This window comes from Hyla sarda, chromosome 7 (assembly GCF_029499605.1).
Source record: "Hyla sarda isolate aHylSar1 chromosome 7, aHylSar1.hap1, whole genome shotgun sequence".
In the NCBI taxonomy this organism is placed as follows: domain Eukaryota; kingdom Metazoa; phylum Chordata; class Amphibia; order Anura; family Hylidae; genus Hyla; species Hyla sarda.
Window position 1 is genome coordinate 29,254,267 of NC_079195.1, and position 23,214 is coordinate 29,277,480.

The window sequence follows — 23,214 nt, forward strand, 5'->3', positions numbered from 1 at the left end:
CAAAAAAGTAAAAAATAAAAAAAAAACCTTTTGCATAAGCCATACCCATTGTAAATACACGGACAAAATACAAAAGTGTCTAAAACACACAGGGGGAGATTTATCAGAACCTGTTCAGAGGAAAAGCTATTGAGTTGCCCATAGCAACCAATCAGATCGCTTCTTTCAATTTTCAGAGGCCTAAAGTTGCTGAGTTGCCCATAGCAACCAACCAGATCGCTTCTTTCATTTTTCAGAGGCCTAAAGTTGCTGAGTTGCCCATAGCAACCAACCAGATCGCTTCTTTCATTTTTCAGAGGCCTAAAGGTACTGAGTTGCCCATAGCAACCAATCAGATCGCTGCTTTAATTTTTCAGAGGCCTTAAGTTGCTGAGTTGCCCATAGCAACCAATCAGATCGCTTCTTTCAATTTTCAGAGGCCTAAAGGTACTGAGTTGCCCATAGCAACCAATCAGATCGCTTCTTTCATTTTTCAGAGGCCTAAAGTTGCTGAGTTGCCCATAGCAACCAACCAGATTGCTTATTTCATTTTTCAGAGGCCTAAAGGCCTCTGAAAAATGAAAGAAGCGATCTGATTGGTTGCTATGGGCAACTCAGCAACTTTTCGTCTGGACAGGTTTTGATAAATCTCCCCCTAAATGTTTAAAAAGCCCCATGGAGAAGGAATGGCGCATTAGTCTGGTGCGGCTCCATTTCTTTGCGGGTATAATTTTCTTCTGTTTTCGTGATTGGTGGGGTTCGCAGCAGTCGGCTTGTTATTTCTTGTGTTGTGGACAGGGTATTATTTTTGGAGAATACCAATATCAACACGCTCTCTCCCTGAAGTACTCTGTGCTGCTGCTAGGCTCTACAACAGGGTTTCCAAACCAGTGTGCCTCCAGCTGTGTCAAAACTACAACTCCCAGCGGCTGTCCAGGCATGCTGGGAGTTGTAGTTTTGCAACAGCTGGAGGCACACTGGTTGGGAAGCACTGCTCTTCTTTACAGTGCTGCCTTACTAATATTATCACAGGAGCGGACATGTCAATTCTATCCCCTACTCGCCCCAAGATGCTCATGAGTGGACGGGTCACTGGCTCAGTATATGACTAACACACCCCTCTTCTGATATACTCTGCATTGCTGGACCACATGACCTTTCCACTATGGTGGACCCCCGCCACTGGGGACCCCCGTTATCTTGCATGCAGCACCCCAGTTTAAATCAGTACCGGAGCACGTTCGCTCCAGGTCTGATTACAGGCGACCACGGGGCAGGCGGCGTGTGACAGCTGTCATGCCCCCTCCCATAGGCTTGCATTGAGGGGCGGAGGCGTGCCGTCACACGCCGGCTGCCCCGTGGTCGCCGGTAATCAGACCTGGAGCGAACGTGCTCCGGGGACTGATTTAAACTGGGGTGCTGCGTGCTAGATAACGGGGGTCCCCAGCGATCAGGCATCTTATCCTCTATCCTTTGGATAGGGGATAAGATGTCTAAGCACCGGAGTACCCCTTTAAATACTCTTTGCTTCTGGAGGACACTGCTCCATCCACTATCTACTACTACCTCATTCTATGATCTCCCATACCCTCTTCACCTCATCACATTATGACTGTCTCTGCCATCACCACTTGCTAGTTCAGCATGAGGTTATGTTCACACAGAATCTCTGCGTGGAATTTTGATCAGGAATTCAGCTTGGAGATTCTGTCTAAGCGGCGACTGACGTAATCCTTGGGCGCTAGGATCCCACGGACCTGCAGCATCACCATTGATGGCAATGCAGTCCGGGAGTAACATGTTTATTCTTTTGGCGAATCAATTTCAGCTGCGCCATTTCTGGCACAGAAATTTTGCAGTGTGAATGTGTGATAGCCTGGGGGGGTTGGATGTAGGGAGTGTAGCTGTGCGATTACTAAAGGGTACTTGTTAACCCTTACTATACGTGACGCCAGGGTGAGGGCTCCTCTGTAATACTGGTCCTACCGCCACCCTTGCCTAGAGCGATAGGGAGGTAGAGAATAATTGAATGTCCACAACCGGAGAGTTTTGCAGAAACTTGTCGGAACTTTACTGAAGATTTTATGCAAGCTTTACAACCGGAACAGTCTCTATGCATGCAAAGTCTCTTAGGGATTGACAGTGGTCGGGACCTTAAGCAATTTAGAGTCCTTAGACTGATCTGTGCTGTTCCACTGGATTTAGGGGTTCTAGGTGCGGTCCAGTAGTCACGCTAGCTTTAGCTGTGATTAGTTTAGAACTCCCGGTTTAGTTTAGGCTGAGGCCAGCAGGTTTCTGGCCCAGCGTGTCTTTGAAAGTTGCGCAGATCCGTCCTGCTAGTCCGGCATGCACGAGAGCAGCAAAGCAAGAGAGCGATAATTGGCTACAGCTCCCATATATGGGCAGGGGAAGGACTAGAGCTAATTGGTCCAATACTTCTGTCAATCACCTTTACCCAATGTTATGGGTAACATGTGACCCAAGGACCTCCAAAGGTCCTCCAACATACCATAGAGGAATTAACATGGTCACATGACCGAAGGTCCTGCGACACTAACAAGGTAAGCATACTATACATTATATTAAATATACACATTATTATTAAATATGTACATATAAACATCACAGAATTAGAATAGAAGAGAGGCGAATAGGGGCCGTCCCACCTGGGGACCCTACCTGAATGTAACAACTCTGACTTTGGTGACCACCACACAAGGTACGGTATGCAATACTGTACCGGGACACCACATATGGGTCAGCAGTGTGAATGGGTCACACCAGTTTTAAGGTTCATACAGCGGAATTCCCGAACGCCATTCCGCACGGAAATTCTGTAGTATGGACATACCATAATAATTTGCTGAAATACTCTGTGCTGCTGGGCAGGGGGCAACTTTTCCCACTGTCTATGGTTTGCTTTCACTAAACACAGCCCCTGTCCCTACCCTTAAATGAATGGAGAGATCACCAATCCCCTCCTCTCTCACAAGATTAGCGCAACTCTATAGAGGTAGCAGTCGCATTGGGGCCATGGTACCTAAGGGGGCCCCAAAGCACATCTGCCCCATAAGAGAACAGTACAATAGTTGGCTTATGGGGCCCTGTTGCAGATTTTGCATCGGCGCCCCAAAGTTACGCATCTGGCATGATTAATTCCTGAAATACTCTGTGCTGCACTGTCTTCAAGAGCTACAAGAAATCCTGTCCCTGCTGATGTCATCGCACAGGCAAATGAGACTTAAATATGGCGCAAGATCTTCCCACTTTGACCAAAAATATCTTAGAATGTTCATTTCACTTGCAAAAGGAAGTCTGTAATTTATACAGATTGTGAAAAAAAAGTCACACTTCCTCATTATGAGTAAGAAGCGCCCCCCCATGAGTCAAGTCAACTCAGTCCCTGTCATCTGTCAAGTCAGCGTGGTCTGTATTCAATTGTCCAGTCCTACTACAAGTCCTAGCAAGCCCTTAAGGTCTCTGCATCACTGGTCACCCTCTTGGGCCCTGGCTGAACTGTATAGACTTTACCAACGGTCTACCCACAGTAAAGCTACCGTTGTCCGTAACTTGGCGTTGGAGTCTTTATTGCCCCCGTACCTAGCCCAGGATCCAGCGGTATAAATTCAGGTGGTTATAGGCTAAACCACACCCTGGCGTCACAAATACAAGGGGTTAATGCCATCTGCCCCTAGGGTAAAAACATCTGCCCTCTACCACACACCCCGCTACCACAAAAGCATCACTAATTATTAATTTATCATAGGGGGACTGATAATAAACCAAAACACAGAGGCTTATAATTGTGCGGGATTGGCTGCTGTCAGTCACACCGATATGTATATGTCTTAGCACTAGAGATAAGTGATACACATAAGTGATCATAGGGGCAGAGAGCGTTATGGATTTTATGTCAGTCAGAAGACGCCATTCTTCAGCCATAAATAAATGATCAATAGAGAGCATTAGAGGCCAAAAGATTCTGGCATGACTATAATACCACCATAGTGATGCTGAATAAACCCAACTACAGCAAGTCAGTAAGATTTCTGGCTTCAAGGTGTCTTATATACCGATAAGGAGCTGAGATGAGGAGCACTCTCTTAAAGTGAGTGCTCCTAATCTCAGTATGTTACCTTATAAAAGACACCTGTTCACAGAAGCAATCAGTTAGATTCCAAACTCTCCACCACGGCCAAGACCTGTCCAAAATTATTGAAAGTAATGACAGTACAATGTACAGCACAGGTTCCCTAAGCTAAGCTATACACTGTACCACATGCTGCACTAACATTCCGCTCCATCACTCATTATCCAAGAAACAAAGTCGAAAAACTAAGGATGTCAAGGACAAGATTGTAGACCTACACAAGGCTGGAATGGACTACAAGACCATCGCCAAGCAGCTTGGTGAGAAGTTTACAAGAGTTGGTGAGATTATTAGCAAATGGAAGAAACACAAACTATCTGTCAATCTCCATCAGTCAGAGGCCCCATGTAAGATCTCACTTTGTGGAGATCAATAATCATGAGAACGGTGAGGAATCAGTCCAAAACTACACAGAAGGATCTTCTCAATGATCTCAAGGTAGCTGGGACCATAGTCACCAAGGAAACAATTGGTAACACACTACACTAAGGACTGAAATCCTGCAGCGCCCGCAAGGTCCCCCTGCTCAAGAAATCACATGTACAGGCCTGTCTGAATTCTGCCAATGAACTTCTAAATCATTTAGATATTTATTGACAAACTTCACCTGTACATGAGATTTATTGAACAAGGGGAGCTTTCCCTAAACACCGAGCAGCAAGGAATACCCTGTGTACCTCACCGGCAGTAGACCAGCGATGACAGTATTAGATGTGAGATAGAAGTCCCTGCTTTTGTACATCATTTGTTCTCTGCACCCGGCCCACAAAATGCTATCTGAGCTGTGAGGCATGGAATGTATGCCCGGCCCGCTCAATATATAGGAGCAGAGACTCCTACCTTAGATAGGAGTCCCCGCTCCTGTACCCCATGTGTACACAATAAATCCTAAAACGTCAAATTTTGATGAATCTGAATGTTTTGTGAAATTCTGAGCTAAATCAGTTTGTGCAGAACTGGTTCACTTATCTCTAGTGTTTACTAATACGATCTGTAGAACCTGTGTAGAGCTGGTTTCTACCACTATATGGTCATTGTATGGGGGAATATTGGTGTGCGGATAGTGAATTTTATTCAATAACAGTATGGAAGTATTGTTCACTTACTATGTGGTGATATGTCATCATGTTGTGGCGGTATTATTTGTTATACTGTATTATCAGTTGTGTTGATTTTATTTGTAGTTTTAGCCTTGGTATGTTGGTTCCAGTATGAGAATAACATTTTTTTCTAATAAGCAATGCAGGCAATTTTGCTACATGTCAAATACTAAGGGGGAATTTTATCATGCTTGAGCACGAGAACAGAGACATCATTGTTGTCAGAATGAAAGAAGAACACAGCGCCTACATGGCCCCCACTTCATTCACTTGCTATGGGGCTGTCAGACATTTCCAATCCCTGAATTTGGAATCTTTCATCAACACCATAGAAAATTAATGCAGTGGAGGCTACGCATGCACAGTGCACTCTGTACATTTTGGGAACAAACATGTCCCCATTCTCAGGATCAGCAGGGGTCCCAGCAGTTAGACCCCTAAAGTTCAGCTTGTTATCCCCTATCCTACGGATCGGGTATAACAAGCTGAGATAAGAATACCCTTCAAGTGGTTTTAAATGTATCCACTGGTTCAATTCTATATTCAACAGTTTTTGAGCTGGATTCACATCATGATTCCACAAAATGTTCCAAGTATGTACCGATGTATACGACCATGTGCTGGCATGAACCCATTGCCTTTAACTGCTTGAATAACTACATTGGGGTCACTTTCTGAGCCTAGGCATGTATTTTCCAGGACTCAAGAAGTGCAGCAGAGCATGCTTTTCAGTCCCAAAAAGACTCCATCATTGTCACTTATCGACTACATTTAGGCCATTGAAGTCAATAGGGCCAGTATGTGCACATATATGTTGGCATCACATTTTCACAGGTTGCTAGTGTGTATCCAGTCTTAGTGACTGTACACTGAGGACAAGCAGGGCTCTGTACACTGAGTACAAGCAGGGCTCTGTACACTGAGGACAAGCAGGGCTCTGCACACTGAGGACAAGCAGGGCTCTATACACTGAGGACAAGCAGGGCTCTGTATACTGAGGACAAGCAGGGCTCTATACACTGAGGACAAGCAGGGCTCTGTATACTGAGGACAAGCAGGGCTCTGTACACTGAGGACAAGCAGGGCTCTGTACACTGAGGACAAGCAGGGCTCTGTATACTGAGGACAAGCAGGGCTCTATACACTGAGGACAAGCAGGGCTCTGTATACTGAGGACAAGCAGGGCTCTATACACTGAGGACAAGCAGGGTCTCTCTACACTGAGGACAAGCAGGGCTCTGTACACTGAGGACAAGCAGGGCTCTGTGCCTCATAGAGGTACACAGGCAATAGCTGCAGGGACAATATTTTTTTACCCAAAAATATACACATTTTTTAACCAATGTATATTAAAAATATTTATATAATGGTATTATCTACATTATAAAAGCTTTAAGTCCTCCAACACTGATTATACCAACCAATGTGCTGATGGTGGACTGACCTGACAGATAGCGAAAAGTCTTCAGGCCTCTTCCTGCTGGGACGCACAAGAAAACTGCCATGGACTCCTCTCGCTTTCAGACGGGCCTCGGCCTCCAACCCAGTTATGTCCCTATGAAACCACCTGGAAAAGAAGCATGAATAATGAGACTAGAAGATTATTCATATACAATGTATATGTGAAGTCTTCAGACCTTTTGTTTACAATGACATGATGACAAAGTGAAATCAGACTTATAGAAATTTTTTAAAATTTAGTAAAAAGGAAAAATTTCGTATGAGCATAAGTGTTCAGGCCCCTTGCTAAAACACTGGAAATTTAGCTCTGGCTCCTACCATTTCTCCTGATCATCTTTGAGATGTTTCTCCACCTTGGTTGGAGTCACCTTTGGTAAATTCAGCTGACTGGACAGGATTTGGACAGGTCTCACAGCTTTGATTGTATATCAGAGAAAATACCAAGCCATGAGGAAGAAAGAACTGCATGTAGAGCTCAGAGACAGGATTGTGTGGAGGCACAGATCTGGAGAAAGAGACAAAAACATTTCTGCTGCACTGAAAGTTCCTAAAAGATCATTGAAGAAGTATGAAACAACGAGGACTCTTTCTAGAGCTGGATGCCCCACCAAACTAAGTAATCGGGGGAGAAGGACCTTGGTAAGAGAGATGACCATGAACCCAATGGTCACTGTGGCTGAGCTACAAAAATCCTATGTGAAGGTCAACAATCACTACAGCCTCCACCAATCTGGGCTTTATAGCAAAGTGGCCAGAGAGATGGCTCTCCTCAGCAAGAGACTCATAAAAGCCATCTGGAGTTTGCAAAAACAAAAAAACAAAAACACCTAAAGGACTCTAAGACTATAAGAAACAAGATTTTCTGGTCTGATGAAACCAAGATTGAAGTTTGTACCCTTAAGTTTAAGCATCATGTCATGACCCTAAGCACACAGCCAAGACAACGCAGGAGCGACTAAGGGACAACTCTGTGGGGGAGATTTATCAAAACCAGTGCAAAGGAAAAGTTTCCCAGTTGCCCAGTTGCCCATAGCAACCAATCAGATCGCTTCTTTCATTTTGCTGAGACCTTGTTAAAAATGAAAGAAGCAATCTGATTGGTTGCTATGGCCAACTGGGCAACTTTGATAAATCTCCCCCTGTATGTCCTTGAGTGGCCCAGTCAGAGCCAAAACCCAATAGAACATCACTGGAGAGACCTGAAAATGGCTTCCACCAACGGTCCCAATCCAACTTGACAGAAGTTGAGAGAATCTGCAGAGAAGAATGGTAGAAAATCCCCAAATCCAGGTGTGTAAACCTTGTGGCCTCTTCCCCAAGAAGACTGGAATCACTGCCAAAGGGGCTTCACCTAAGTCCTAAGGAAAGGGTCTGAGGAATATCAGTTTTTCCTTTTTTTAAATTTTTAAATTTGGCAAAATTCTGTTTTCACTGATGGAATAAACTTGAATTTTGTTGATTTGAGGACGCAGTGTAACAAAATGTGAAAATGGTAAAAGGCTCTGAAGACTTTCCAAATGCATTAAATCCATTGTGGGACATAGAAGGAGGTAAAAAACAACAACAACAAAAATAAATAAATAAAAATTAAACACAACTAACACAACAGTGAGGACTGGATTATCCTGTTCCACCATGACGCCTCTAGATTTCTATTCCATACATTTTACACATAAGCTACAGGGGCCGCCGTGCCACCACAACTTATCACAAAACTGGTTCAAAAAGTTGAATGGCTGTCATGGCGGCTGCAAAAAGCCAGAATGATATCATAGGCCTCTATGGCTGTGTGCAGGTCGGCAGAAGGTCATCAATGGATTTTCCATTCAGAAATCTTCCCAAATATAAAAATGTTGTTTTCTTGGAAACATCCTTTGTTCTTCTCTATTACAAATAAAACATTTTTTGGGTGAATACTTGGAACCAGACTGTGGTTTCTTTGCACACATGTCTTCACAGCTTCTGTATGACCATCATCTGATATCCCACAAAACACTGCTCTCTGCTAACAGGAAACAGCATAATTGTGAATGCAGAAGTAGTCCATAGACTGATACTCCCATCACTTCTCATCTTACACCACAGGGTCTATAGTGCAGCTCCTCCTCCCTCCTCCCCCTCACTGCACACAGCATGTCCAAAACACTCTCCCATAGAGGTCAACACCTAAAGTGTAAAGTCTGACTGGACAAGTCTAAAAATAACAGTGGATAGGGACATTTGATGAACTTGGCAGATTTTTTGTTGGCTTACTTTACGAAAACATTTTTTTAAAATAACTAGTCTTGAGAAACAGATAACCTCGGCACCACTCTCACTCAGCAGGTTCCACTATAACTCCCCAATATGGACAAGCGGTAGCCGTGCAGTTTATACACTATCTGAACAGGTGGAGATGCGTATCCATTAGGGCACAAAACGCTTGTTAAATCTCGGCCTTTTGGCTAAGATGTAAGTGTAGTATCTGTGTAGTATTAGTTTCATGCCGGTGGCAGGCGACGCCAGTGTGGAGCTGGTGAGGATGGGTGCTGCATGGTAGGGGGCGGGTGTACCAGGGCATTCAGGGGCTGTTTTCTCCAGGTCTCGCCATGAGGCTGAGAGGGTCTAGAGCTGAGGTACTTTAGTGACCCCGAGATGCCAAAACTCACTGGGAGTATTGGCTCACTGAGCGGAAGCACGGGCACCATAAACTCTTCACCATGTGGCACGCACCTCTTGATTTCCGGCCTTCTGGCTAGAATCAGAGAAATATTTGTTGATCCGGGCAGTATACCTGCACACATTCACTTATTTATTTTTTGTCACTGTGTCACATTTTACGTGTTGTGTGTCCACAGGATTGTTAGGATGCGGTAGCCCTTCTGGGTGTCCCTCCTGGCGGTCTAGGGGAGGTGTGTGTGACCATCAGGTTCCTGCCTCCCTGCAAAAACCCCGGGTACTCCTGCATGGGCAGGGTACCGACCGTTATCGGCTCTGCGGGCAGATACCTTGGCTAACGCCAAGGGGGATGCCGGGAGCATTTGTGGTCCCTTAGTAGCTTCGGCGAAAAGGGACATCGAACCTGGAACCTCGCAGGTACCTTTTGGTCTGGAGGCAAAGGGTAAGGTTTGTTGGGGGGCATCTCTCCTATCGGAGAAGGGCTTGCGATAGACCGCATCCTTTCTGCACGTTTTTTTAGTGTAACACGTTTGCACTTTTTCTTGCACTTTGGGTGATTCGAGAGCACGTTCCTCGGCTCTATGTAAAAGAAGTTTAGAAGCACTCACCACATCTTCCAGTTGTGCAAACTTTCACCTTTATTCATATAAAGTGCAGGATGCTTGTGCAGCTAACATTACAGAGATGAGGAGGAGAGGAGGGTAGAGAAGGAAGCTAAAACCGCGCTGCCGGCAGAACTCAGTCAGGATCCACGGAGATCGGGAACCACAAGATATACTGGATAAACTTTATTATTATCACACAACGTGTTTCTGGGAGTAAACCCTTTCATCAGGCGTGATCACGCCTGATGAAAGGATTTACTCCCAGAAACGCGTTGTGTGATAATAACGATTATCCAGTATATCTTGTGTTTCCCGATCTCCGTGGATCCTGACTGAGCTCTGCCAGCAGTGCGGTTTTAGCTTCCTTCTCTACCCTCCTCTCCTCCTCATGATATACGCCAATGCCATTAGCGTGGGAAGTCGCAGCAGCTGATTTCTCCATGATAAACCTTTGTAAGTGTTGTGCCTGTATTCTGCACAACCTATTCAGGTGAGCACGTTACCTTCTTCTACTCACTCTGATTGTCCTGTGGGGATCCCGCACAAGGAAGCGCTTTTTGTGTATTTTTCTACATTACAGAGATGGAAGGGCAGGACGTGTACACCTATCCTAACATTTGCAGCGTCCTGCCCTTCCATCTCTGCAATGTGAGCTGCACAAGCATCCGGCACTTTATATGAAAAAAGGTGAAAGTTTGCACAACTGGAAGTGGTCAGTGCTTCCAAACTTCTTTTACATAGAGATTTAACAATCGTTTTGTGCCCTAATGGATACGCCTCTCCACCTGTTCAGATAGTGTATAAACTGCACGGCTACCGCTTGTCAGTTTTGGGGAGTTATAGTGGAACCTGCTGAGTGAGAGTGGTGCCGAGATTATCTGTTTCTCAAGACTAGTGATTTTAAAATTTTTTCGTAAAGTAAGCCATTCATTTAACAGCTCCGGGGACATATTCAAAATGTTAGGAGCCACTTTTTACCAAGCACGAGCACACTACATTTTTAAAGGAGTTTATACCAAAAAGAACAAAAGTTTGCAAAATACACTCCAGTTTTCAAAACGTGGATGTATCTTTGGATATAGTCTAGATTACGGGACATTTTTAAAAGCTTTACATGAAACTTTTGGCTGAATATTTACACTACCTTTGGAATGATGTAAAAGATAAAAATGGTGATGTTTTTAAGTATTTTTTCTTTGTTACTTTGTCTTTTCCCCCCATTTCTGTTAACTATTAGGCAGTGTTTATAGGGTTGTCCTACTCTTCTAGGATTGGGCTAGTGCTCTGCTGGTACCTGATATTTTTTATGTCTGCGACACCCCACGGGCCTCCTCTAATTATTTTATGTACACTTTCCTTTTTTTGGTTGGAGTCCATCATGCATCCCTACCCTTACTCCCTCTAGAGTGGTTGCCAAATTTTGTTTGCTCTTTAACCCCTTTAATGGGCACTGTCAGATACAATAACTTTTGATATGTTATAAAGCATTTAAAAACAATATTTTTGCAATTGCTTTCATTAGAAAATTTTCAGTATTTCATACTGAAAAAGCCAGTCAAAAAAGTGGCCACTAGGGGTCCCCCCTGCCTTCTGGGACACATACCAGTCCTGCAGTGTCCAGTGGTCATCGACATGTCATGGACACCATGAGTGATTGACAGAGCTGCAGGCAGGTCCAGTGCCCTCTGTGAGTCAAAGCAAAGTGAGAGAGGAGGAGTCATCACAGTGAGAAGAGAGGGATCCGCCCTATGCCTCTGCATGGACAGAAAATGCACTGAGCAAGGACTGCAAGTAAATAAAGGTCTGAGAGAAATATAGGTTGCAGACACATAAAAATTAGATGTACATGATGTCACGTATGGGCAGGAAAGGAGTGCACACTATTCTCGCCCACTCCCCTATCCTTGCCTACTTACGTACCCGCCCTAGGCGACGGTCCATAACCATGGTGACAGTCCCTCCCTAGACAAGTGAGGGACATAACTGTAAAAATATTAAAATACAATAATACAGACACAGGTCAAGGTACAGTAGGGAGCAGACAGACTAACAGAAGTAAAACTAACACACTCACACAATAAGTCAATGTCCACTATCTGCATCAAAAACCAGGAGTTGTCAAAGTACAAAAATGCTAATACCAGAAAGAAGTCGAAAAGATAAGCCAGAAGTCTCACAGATGCCAGGTAAACAAGAATAAACAGTAGTTGATCATAATACAAATGACACCTGATTATCAATGAAGAGATTTTTTTAATGTTTGGAAACCCGTAGTGTAATTTGTAGATATGCAGAGAGATGTACCACTGTTGAGGGCACCACTGATAATAAAAAACACAAAATTTGCAGTTTTATTAATTGTAATTCTAAATTGGTAGTATACAAAATTTTGTGCAGTGAATGTTCACTCATTTCTGTTGATAGTACCAAACGTTCGTTATTCGACAATCAGCAGGTGCCCTCACTAGTGTTATGTCCAATGTATCGAAACATTTTTTTTCCCTTTCATAATGTTGATGTTGCTAAACTGAAGTTTTCTGCAATAGAAAAAAATTATTCCAAATAAAAAGGGGAGGTGACAATATACATCACCTACACAATAGAGAAGCCATCTGGATTTACTTGTTTAACAGCATCCATCCACTTGGCCTGAATAATAGAACGGATTTGATTCTTTATTATTGAGTTTCTACCATTTTATTTTATATTATTTGCTTTGTTGTTTCTTTTGATATTGTATCCACCTTTTGCTATTCTTGCTTTTATTGGTTGTCTAATAATGGGCCGGTACTAGTTCTCCCTCCACTTGTGGGAGAACATTAGGCTCATTCAGTATATAAGAGTGTATCGAAGAGACAACACATATGCCATGACTAAAGGCCAATTGGCCTGAAACGCGTCGGCTTTCAGAGGTGTTCCTACTATGCACTAATGCACTTTCATCCCAGTGCTATTTTTTTCTGCCTTTGTATGGATTTTTAATATTGAACCAATTAAAGAAATGTTTTATTCAGTGCTGGCTCCAACTACTTCCATGGTCTTCAGATTTGTAAATTCCTTCTACTTAAAAATCTTAAACCTTCCAGTACTTATCAGCTGCTGTATAATCCAAAGGAAGTTATTTTCTTTTTGAATTTCATTTCTGTCTGACCACAGTGCTCGCTGCTGACACCTCTGTCCATTTTAGGAACTGCCCAGAGTAGGAGCAAATCCCCATAGCAAACCTATCCTGAAACCTATCCAGAAAGGAAATTCAAAAAGAAAAGAACTTCCTGTGGAGCATACAGCAGCTGATAAGTATTGGAAGGATTAAGATTTCTAAATAGAAGTAATTTACAAATCTGTTTAACTTTCTGCCACCAGTTGATAAAAAAATTTTTTTTTCCAGGGGAGTACTCCTTTAACCCGTCCAGGACCAAGGGCGTACAGGTATGCCCTAGAGCCCTGGTACTTAAGGACCAAGGGCGTACATGTAAAGCCTGGTCCCATTTACGATTTAAACCATTCTCCCCAGCATAGAACAGGTTAAACCCGGAGTGTCCCGGGCAGCCAGAATCCACAGCTAATGCCAGCAACTGCCGATCGGGCCGATGCCCGATAGTTGATTGCGGCGTCTAAAATGAAAGTGAAACTATCCCTGCAGCTCAGCGGAGCTGATCGGGACTATCGCGACAAAATTGCGATGTCCCGATCAGCTTACCAGACTACGAGAGCGTCCTCACCTGCCTCTTCGTCAACCGTTCAGCGATCTGCTGCTCCAAGCCTGAGCAGCAGAGCGCTGAGAACACTGATCAATGCTATGCAATAAGTATATGCAATCAAAAAAATGGAAAAAACCCCGGGTCCTTAAAAAAAAAAAAAAAAATCATTGTGAGTAGAGATGAGTGAACTTACAGTAAATTCGATTCGTCACGAACTTCTCGGCTCGGCAGTTGATGACTTTTCCTGCATAAATTAGTTCAGCTTTCAGGTGCTCCAGTGTGCTGGAAAAGGTGGATACAATCCTAGGAGACTCTTTCCTTGGAATGTATCCACCTTTTCCAGCCCACCGGAGCACCTGAAGGCTGAACTAATTTACGCAGGATAAGTCATCAACTGCTGAGCCGAGAAGCTCGTGACGAATCGAATTTACTGTAAGTTCGCTCATCTCTAATTGTGAGACAAAATTGAGAAAAAACGCCATTTTGTAACTTTTGGGGGCTTCCGTTTCTACACAGCACATTTTTCGGTAAAAATGACATCTTATCTTTGTTCTGTAGGTCCATACTGTCACGATGCCGGCTGGCAGGTAGTGGATCCTCTGTGCCAGAGAGGGATTGGCGTGGACCGTGCTAGTGGATCGGTTCTAAGTCACTACTGGTTTTCACCAGAGCCCGCCGCAAAGCGGGATGGTCTTGCTGCGGCGGTAGTGACCAGGTCGTATCCACTAGCAACGGCTCAACCTCTCTGGCTGCTGAAGATAGGCGCAGTACAAGGGAGTAGACAGAAGCAAGGTCGGACGTAGCAGAAGGTCGGGGCAGGCAGCAAGGATCGTAGTCAGGGGCAACGGCAGGAGGTCTGGAACACAGGCTAGGAACACACAAGGAAACGCTTTCACTGGCACGATGGCAACAAGATCCGGCAAGGAAGTGCAGGGGAAGTGAGGTGATATAGGGAAGTGCACAGGTGATAACACTAATTGGAACCACTGCGCCAATCAGCGGCGCAGTGGCCCTTTAAATCGCAAAGACCCGGCGCGCGCGCGCCCTAGGGAGCGGGGCCGCGCGCGCCGGGACAGGACTGACGGAGAGCGAGTCAGGTACGGGAGCCGGGGTGCGCATCGCGAGCGCCCCGGGTCAGTGGATCTGACCGGAGCGCTGCAGTGAGGAGAGTGTAGCGAGCGCTCCGGGGAGGAGCGAGGACCCGGAGCGCTCGGCGTAACAGTACCCCCCCCCTTGGGCCTCCCCCTCTTCTTAGAGCCTGAGAACCTGAGGAGCAGACTTTTGTCTAGGATATTGTCCTCAGGTTCCCAGGATCTCTCTTCTGGACCACAACCCTCCCAATCCACTAAAAAAAAGGTTTTCCCTCTGACCTTTTTGGATGCCAGAATCTCTTTGACGGAGAAGATGTCCGAGGAGCCGGAAACAGGAGTGGGAGGAACAGATTTGGGAGAGAAACGGTTAATGATAAGTGGTTTAAGAAGAGAAACGTGAAAGGCATTAGGAATACGAAGAGAAGGAGGAAGAAGAAGTTTGTAAGAGACAGGATTAATCTGGCACAAAATTTTGAAAGGACCAAGATAGCGTGGTCCCAACTTATAGCTAGGGACACGGAAGCGGACATATTTAGCGGAGAGCCATACCTTGTCTCCAGGGGAAAAAATGGGAGGAGCTCTTCTTTTCTTATCCGCGAACTTCTTCATGCGTGATGAAGCCTGTAAGAGAGAATTTTGGGTCTCTCTCCATATGATGGAAAGATCACGAGAAATTTCATCCACAGCGGGCAGACCAGAGGGCAAGGGGGTAGGGAGGGGGGGAAGAGGGTGACGGCCGTACACCACGAAAAATGGGGATTTGGAGGAAGATTCAGAGACTCTGAAGTTATACGAGAATTCGGCCCATGGTAGAAGATCTGCCCAGTCATCCTGGCGGGAGGAAACAAAATGTCGTAAATAATCACCCAAGACCTGGTTAATTCTTTCTACTTGTCCATTGGATTGAGGATGATATGCAGAAGAAAAATTTAATTTAATCTTGAGTTGTTTACAGAGAGCCCTCCAGAATTTAGACACGAATTGGACGCCTCTATCCGAGACGATCTGCGTGGGCAACCCGTGAAGACGAAAAATGTGTACAAAAAATTGTTTAGCCAACTGAGGCGCTGAAGGAAGACCAGGAAGAGGGATGAAATGTGCCATTTTGGAGAATCGATCAACGACCACCCAAATAACAGTGTTGCCACGGGAAGGGGGTAAGTCAGTAATAAAATCCATACCAATCAAAGACCAAGGCTGTTCGGGGACAGGCAGAGGATGAAGAAAACCAGCGGGCTTCTGGCGAGGAGTCTTATCCCGGGCACAGATAGTGCAGGCTCGCACAAAGTCCACAACATCCGTCTCCAGAGTCGGCCACCAATAGAAGCGAGAGATGAGTTGCACAGATTTCTTGATGCCCGCATGACCTGCGAGATGGGAGGAGTGACCCCATTTGAGGATTCCGAGGCGTTGGCGTGGAGAAACAAAGGTCTTTCCTGGAGGAGTTTGCCTGATGGAGGCTGGAGAAGTGGAAATCAGGCAGTCAGGAGGAATGATGTGTTGCGGAGAGAGTTCAACTTCAGAAGCATCCGAGGAACGAGAGAGAGCATCGGCCCTAATGTTCTTATCGGCAGGCCGAAAGTGAATTTCAAAATTAAATCGGGCAAAGAACAGAGACCACCTGGCCTGGCGAGGATTCAGCCGTTGGGCAGACTGGAGGTAGGAGAGGTTCTTGTGATCGGTGTAAATAATAACTGGAAATCTTGATCCCTCCAGCAGATGCCTCCATTCCTCAAGTGCTAATTTAATGGCTAGAAGCTCTCGATCCCCGATGGAGTAGTTCCTCTCCGCCGGAGAGAAGGTCCTAGAAAAAAAACCACAAGTAACAGCATGCCCGGAAGAATTTTTTTGTAGAAGGACAGCTCCAGCTCCCACCGAGGAGGCATCAACCTCCAATAGGAAGGGTTTAGATGGGTCAGGTCTGGAGAGCACGGGAGCCGAAGAAAAGGCAGACTTGAGCCGTTTAAAGGCGTCTTCCGCTTGAGGAGGCCAAGACTTGGGATCGGCATTTTTTTTGGTTAAAGCCACGATAGGAGCCACAACGGTAGAAAAATGTGGAATAAATTGCCTGTAATAATTGGCGAACCCCAAAAAACGTTGGATAGCACGGAGTCCGGAGGGGCGTGGCCAATCTAAGACGGCAGAGAGTTTGTCTGGATCCATTTGTAGTCCCTGGCCAGAGACCAAGTATCCTAGGAAAGGAAGAGATTGGCATTCAAACAGACATTTCTCTATTTTGGCATAGAGTTGATTGTCACGAAGTCTCTGAAGAACCATACGGACATGCTGGCGGTGTTCTTCTAGATTGGCAGAAAAAATCAGGATATCGTCCAGATATACAACAACACAGGAGTATAAGAGATCACGAAAAATGTCATTAACAAAGTCTTGGAAGACGGCAGGGGCGTTGCACAGGCCAAAGGGCATGACCAGATACTCAAAGTGTCCATCTCTGGTGTTAAATGCCGTTTTCCATTCATCCCCCTCTCTGATGCGGATGAGATTATAAGCACCTCTTAAGTCCAGTTTGGTAAAGATGTGGGCACCTTGGAGGCGATCAAAGAGTTCAGAGATGAGGGGTAGGGGGTAGCGGTTCTTAACCGTGATTTTATTAAGACCGCGGTAGTCAATGCAAGGACGTAGAGAGCCATCTTTTTTGGACACAAAGAAAAATCCGGCTCCGGCAGGAGAGGAGGATTTACGGATAAAGCCCTTTTTTAAATTTTCCTGGACGTATTCAGACATGGCAAGAGTCTCTGGGGCGGACAGAGGATAAATTCTGCCCCGGGGTGGAGTAGTGCCCGGGAGGAGGTCGATAGGACAATCATAAGGCCTGTGAGGAGGTAGAGTCTCAGCTTGTTTTTTGCAAAAAACATCCGCAAAGTCCATATAGGCCTTAGGGAGACCGGTTACAGGAGGAACCACAGAGTCACGGCAAGGGTTACTGGGAACCGGTTTTAGGCAGTCCTTGGAACAAGAGGGCCCCCAACTCTTGATCTCCCCAGTGGACCAATCCAGGGTTGGGGAATGAAGTTGAAGCCAGGGAAGTCCAAGGAGAATTTCAGAAGTGCAATTGGGGAGGATCAAAAGTTCAATCCTCTCGTGATGAGGTCCGATGCACATTAGAAGGGGCTCCGTGCGGAAACGTATGGTACAGTCCAATCTTTCATTGTTTACACAATTGATGTAGAGGGGTCTGGCGAGACTGGTCACCGGGATGTTGAACCTGTTGACGAGAGAGGCCAAAATAAAATTTCCTGCAGATCCGGAGTCCAAGAAGGCCACAGCAGAGAAGGAGAAGGCAGAGGCAGACATCCGCACAGGCACAGTAAGACGTGGAGAAGCAGAGTAGACATCAAGGACTGTCTCACCTTTGTGCGGAGTCAGCGTACGTCTTTCCAGGCGGGGAGGACGGATAGGACAATCCTTCAGGAAGTGTTCGGTACTAGCACAGTACAGGCAGAGATTCTCCATGCGGCGTCGTGTCCTCTCTTGAGGTGTCAGGCGAGACCGGTCGACCTGCATAGCCTCCACGGCGGGAGGCACAGGAACAGATTGCAGGGGACCAGAGGAGAGAGGAGCCGGGGAGAAGAAACGCCTCGTGCGAACAGAGTCCATATCCTGGCGGAGCTCCTGACGCCTTTCGGAAAAACGCATGTCAATGCGAGTGGCTAGGTGAATGAGTTCATGTAGATTAGCAGGGATTTCTCGTGCGGCCAGAACATCTTTAATGTTGCTGGATAGGCCTTTTTTAAAGGTCGCGCAAAGGGCCTCATTATTCCAGGATAATTCTGAAGCAAGAGTACGGAATTGTACGGCATACTCGCCAACGGAAGAATTACCCTGGACCAGGTTCAACAGGGCAGTCTCAGCAGAAGAGGCTCGGGCAGGTTCCTCAAAGACACTTCGAATTTCCGAGAAGAAGGAGTGTACAGAGGCAGTGACGGGGTCATTGCGGTCCCAGAGCGGTGTGGCCCAAGACAGGGCTTTTCCAGACAGAAGGCTGACTACGAAAGCCACCTTAGACCTTTCAGTGGGAAACTGGTCCGACATCATCTCCAAGTGCAGGGAACATTGGGAAAGAAAGCCACAGCAAATCTTAGAGTCCCCATCAAATTTATCCGGCAAGGATAGTCGTAGACCAGAAGCGGCCACTCGCTGCGGAGGAGGTGCAGGAGCTGGCGGAGGAGATGATTGCTGAAGCTGTGGTAGTAACTGCTGTAGCATCACGGTCAGTTGAGACAGCTGTTGGCCTTGTTGCGCTATCTGTTGTGACTGCTGGGCGACCACCGTGGTGAGGTCAGCGACAACTGGCAGAGGAACTTCAGCGGGATCCATGGCCGGATCTACTGTCACGATGCCGGCTGGCAGGTAGTGGATCCTCTGTGCCAGAGAGGGATTGGCGTGGACCGTGCTAGTGGATCGGTTCTAAGTCACTACTGGTTTTCACCAGAGCCCGCCGCAAAGCGGGATGGTCTTGCTGCGGCGGTAGTGACCAGGTCGTATCCACTAGCAACGGCTCAACCTCTCTGGCTGCTGAAGATAGGCGCGGTACAAGGGAGTAGACAGAAGCAAGGTCGGACGTAGCAGAAGGTCGGGGCAGGCAGCAAGGATCGTAGTCAGGGGCAACGGCAGGAGGTCTGGAACACAGGCTAGGAACACACAAGGAAACGCTTTCACTGGCACGATGGCAACAAGATCCGGCAAGGAAGTGCAGGGGAAGTGAGGTGATATAGGGAAGTGCACAGGTGATAACACTAATTGGAACCACTGCGCCAATCAGCGGCGCAGTGGCCCTTTAAATCGCAAAGACCCGGCGCGCGCGCGCCCTAGGGAGCGGGGCCGCGCGCGCCGGGACAGGACTGACGGAGAGCGAGTCAGGTACGGGAGCCGGGGTGCGCATCGCGAGCGCTCCGGGTCAGTGGATCTGACCGGAGCGCTGCAGTGAGGAGAGTGTAGCGAGCGCTCCGGGGAGGAGCGAGGACCCGGAGCGCTCGGCGTAACACATACAATTAAAATTATCCCCTACTTATATAGGTTTGATTTTGTCGTACTTCTGGAAAAAATCATACGGTAACTACATACATTTAAAATTATATACACAAAAAGAAAATCGAGTTCAAACAACTCCTTAATTAAAATCATGATTTTATTAGTACAATTTTAAAAAACAATGTGAACAGACGCCAATAATTGAAATTGTGATTAGGTTAGGTTCCAGTACAAAAAAATAGGGCTACTGCCAGCTGCAATGGGCTAACATATAATATGATGTAACAAGTAATTAATATAATATCTCAGTCTCTAAGAGAACTGCACTGCATATCAATTATTGCTACTAAAGTGCTCTATATACGGTATTTAAAATATACACTGACCACAATTGTGGGTATAATAGAATATAAATTAGTGCAAACAAATACTAAAATAGATTTCAACTCGCATGTGCATATATATACAAAGATATAATATTGCGCAATGATAGTGTGATGATATAGTAGTAACACAAGCGCTTATCTATGGATCCATGCAGACTGCAAAGAGACACAGAGACTGGTAAGATAAAGTGCATATAGTAAGCTTACCCATATTACGCTGCAGAGCCCAGACCCCTACGATCGTTTCGGTTTCCCTTTATCAAGAGGTACTCCCAAGTTTTAATGGGAAAAGGGGGGTGATTCAAACTTTTAATAGGGCAGGGGTTAAATGATCTTTATTCACTTTTTTTTTTTCCACTTTTTTTTGCAGTGTTATAGCTCCCATAGGGACCTATAACACTGTATACACTGATCATTGTTATCCCATAGGGACCTATAACACTGCACACACTGATCATTGTTATCCCATAGGGACCTATAACACTGCACACACTGATCATTGTTATCCCATAGGGACCTATAACACTGCACACACTGATCTATTACATTGATCACTGGTTTCTCATAGGAAACCAGTGATCGATTATTCTGCCGCTTGACTGCTCATGCCTGGATCTCAGGCACTGAGAAGTCATTTGTCGATCGGACACCGAGGAGGCAGGTAGGGATCCTCCGGCTGTCTTGTAAGCTGTTTGGGATGCTGCGATTTCACCGCAGCTATCCTGAACAGCCCACTGAGCTAGCCGGCAACATTTTAGTTTCACTTTAGACACGGCGATCAACTTTCAACGCCGCGTCTAAAGGGTTAATAGTGCGCAGCACCGCGATCGGTGCTGCGTGCTATTAGCCACGGGTCCCACGCCGTGGCCCCGCATTATAGAACGGGAGCGGACTCATGACGTACATGTACGTCATGGGTCCTGTAGGGGGGGTAAGGGGACCTTTAGGTCTATTCCAGGAAAAAACTTTTTTTTATATATCAACTGGCTCCAGAAAGTTAAACAGATTTGTAAATTACTTCTATTAAAAAATCTTAATCCTTCCAATAATTATCAGCTGCTGAAGTTGAGTTGTTCTTTTCTGTCTGACAACAGTGCTCTCTGCTGACATCTCTGCTTGTCTCAGGAACTGCACAGAGTAGAAGAGGTTTGCTATGGGGATTTGCTTCTACTCTGGACAGTTCCCGAGACAGGTGTCATCAGAGAGCACTTAGGCAGAACAGAACAACTCAACTTCAGCAGCTCATAATAACTGAAAGGATTAAAAAAAATTAATAGAAGTAATTTACAAATCGGTTTAACTTTCTGGAGCCAGTTGATATATAAAACAAAGTTTTTTCCTGGATAACCCCTTTAACGCTATATTTTAACAGTTTGGCCATTTACCCTCACATCCATACCAAATATGTTTATAAATTTATTTTTTTACACTTTTTTTTTATATAAAATGGGAAAAATGGGTCATTTAAATCTTTATTGGAGGTGCTTATTTACATTTTTTTTACTATTTATATTACATTCTTACATACATGTTTTTTTGATTCCTATTACTGTTCAGTGCTATGCATAGGCATAGCATTGATCAGTAATATCGAAGATCTACTTGTACAGCCTGCCTCAGTGGACAGACTATACAAGAAGATCCCCAAAGCAGCACGGGGCAGGTAAGCAGACCTTCAGCCAACATTTTGACTTTTCAAACCTGTTTTCAGACATGTTTATTTTAGTAAATACTTATATCTTTACTAACCCCATAAGCAATTTCTTTAGCTTTTATTTTAATACAGAAGGGGTTTAATCACATTGATTAACTTTTTAATTGTTACTTTTTAACATGTAATCCTTGGATTGCATTCACTGTTCAGTGCTATGCCATTTCATTGCATTGATCAGTGTTATTGGTACTCGATTTTCCCAGCCTGCCATGTCCTCTCAGCTGAACAACGTGGTTTCACTGCGGTTGTCCTGATCAGCCCGACTGATCAGCCCGATCGTTTTCTTCTTTCAATTGCGGCAGTATCTGCTCCTAAACGCATTGCTGTTGATGAAGACGGCGCGTTTCGAGCAGTCCTTGCGCTGCCATTTTCTTCCAGGGCCCAATATTTGTGGAATGTCCACCCATGTTGCAAAATATTATCTTTATTCTGTAGGTCAATGCGATTACAACGATACCAACAATACGAAAACACATAGGTTCGGTTTTATTTTTACTGCTTTTAAAAAACGATAACTTTTTGTTATATAAAGGAGTATGCCTCAGCCATCGTATCGCCCAGAGTGTCCGGCATCTCTCCGCAAAGAACCGGCGGGAGAGTAAAGCTGGACTTGTGCTATAAGAATTAGATAGAGACAGCTAGGACGCCATTTATACAAAAGTCTTTCTAACAAAACAAGTTAGTTCCTACAGAAGAAATCTCAGATATAAATAGTCTTCCTTTTTTTCTAAATCAAGCTTTCAGCTAAAAAAAAAATAAAAAAATTTTAAAAAAATAACCCGCTTCAACAATTAACATGGTGTCGTTTTTTAGTTCCGTGATTCTCTGCTGATTAAATTCTAAAAGGGTCTTATCTACCATAAGGTGATTTTAATACTTACCTGCCAGATGGACATACTTAGGAAGGAATCATGCTTGTCTTGGGGCTAAATGACTATGTTCTGAGTCCACCATAACGCTGCCGATTTATTTTTGTGAACTGGCTCTTTCCTGTTGAAGTTCTATCTTCTCTCCCTTGTTTCACTATACGTGTTGTCTTCCCCTGTGTGTCTGTCTTTGTATTGGCCACAACCCGGTGTTACCGGGCTAATCGGTCTTGACATATATATTGATTGATTTAGATAGTCGGGTCTCCTCCAAATAGCTCATCTTGTGACTATTGTTCAATCGGAGGAACCTTTATAAGTACAGTCATCCCTCAACTTACAATGACCTCAACATACAATAGTTTCAACATACAATGGTCTTTTCTGGACCATTGTAATTTGAAACCAGACTCAACATACAATGCTTTGGAATCTGTGAAACGAGTCAATGGCTGGAAGAACCGACCAATCAGAATAGGCATTTCACTGGTAAAACCCATGTATTCCTAAA

At 45.1% G+C, this 23,214-nt stretch overlaps 1 protein-coding gene across 6 annotated transcripts in view; it reads right to left on the bottom strand.

Moving 5' to 3' along the window:
• The window catches only part of PTPN6 (protein tyrosine phosphatase non-receptor type 6), a 102,528-nt gene that overhangs the window by 69,812 nt on the left and 9,502 nt on the right, over positions 1-23,214 (bottom strand). Inside the window, exon 2 of one of the 6 annotated variants that reach the window (XM_056528994.1) lies at positions 6,674-6,796. The exons of 1 other annotated variant lie outside the window; for it this stretch is intronic. In XM_056528994.1, coding sequence (XP_056384969.1) covers positions 6,674-6,796 — 123 coding nt within the window. 4 more of the 6 variants (XM_056529003.1, XM_056528996.1, XM_056529001.1 and 1 more) reach the window with 4 other exon arrangements.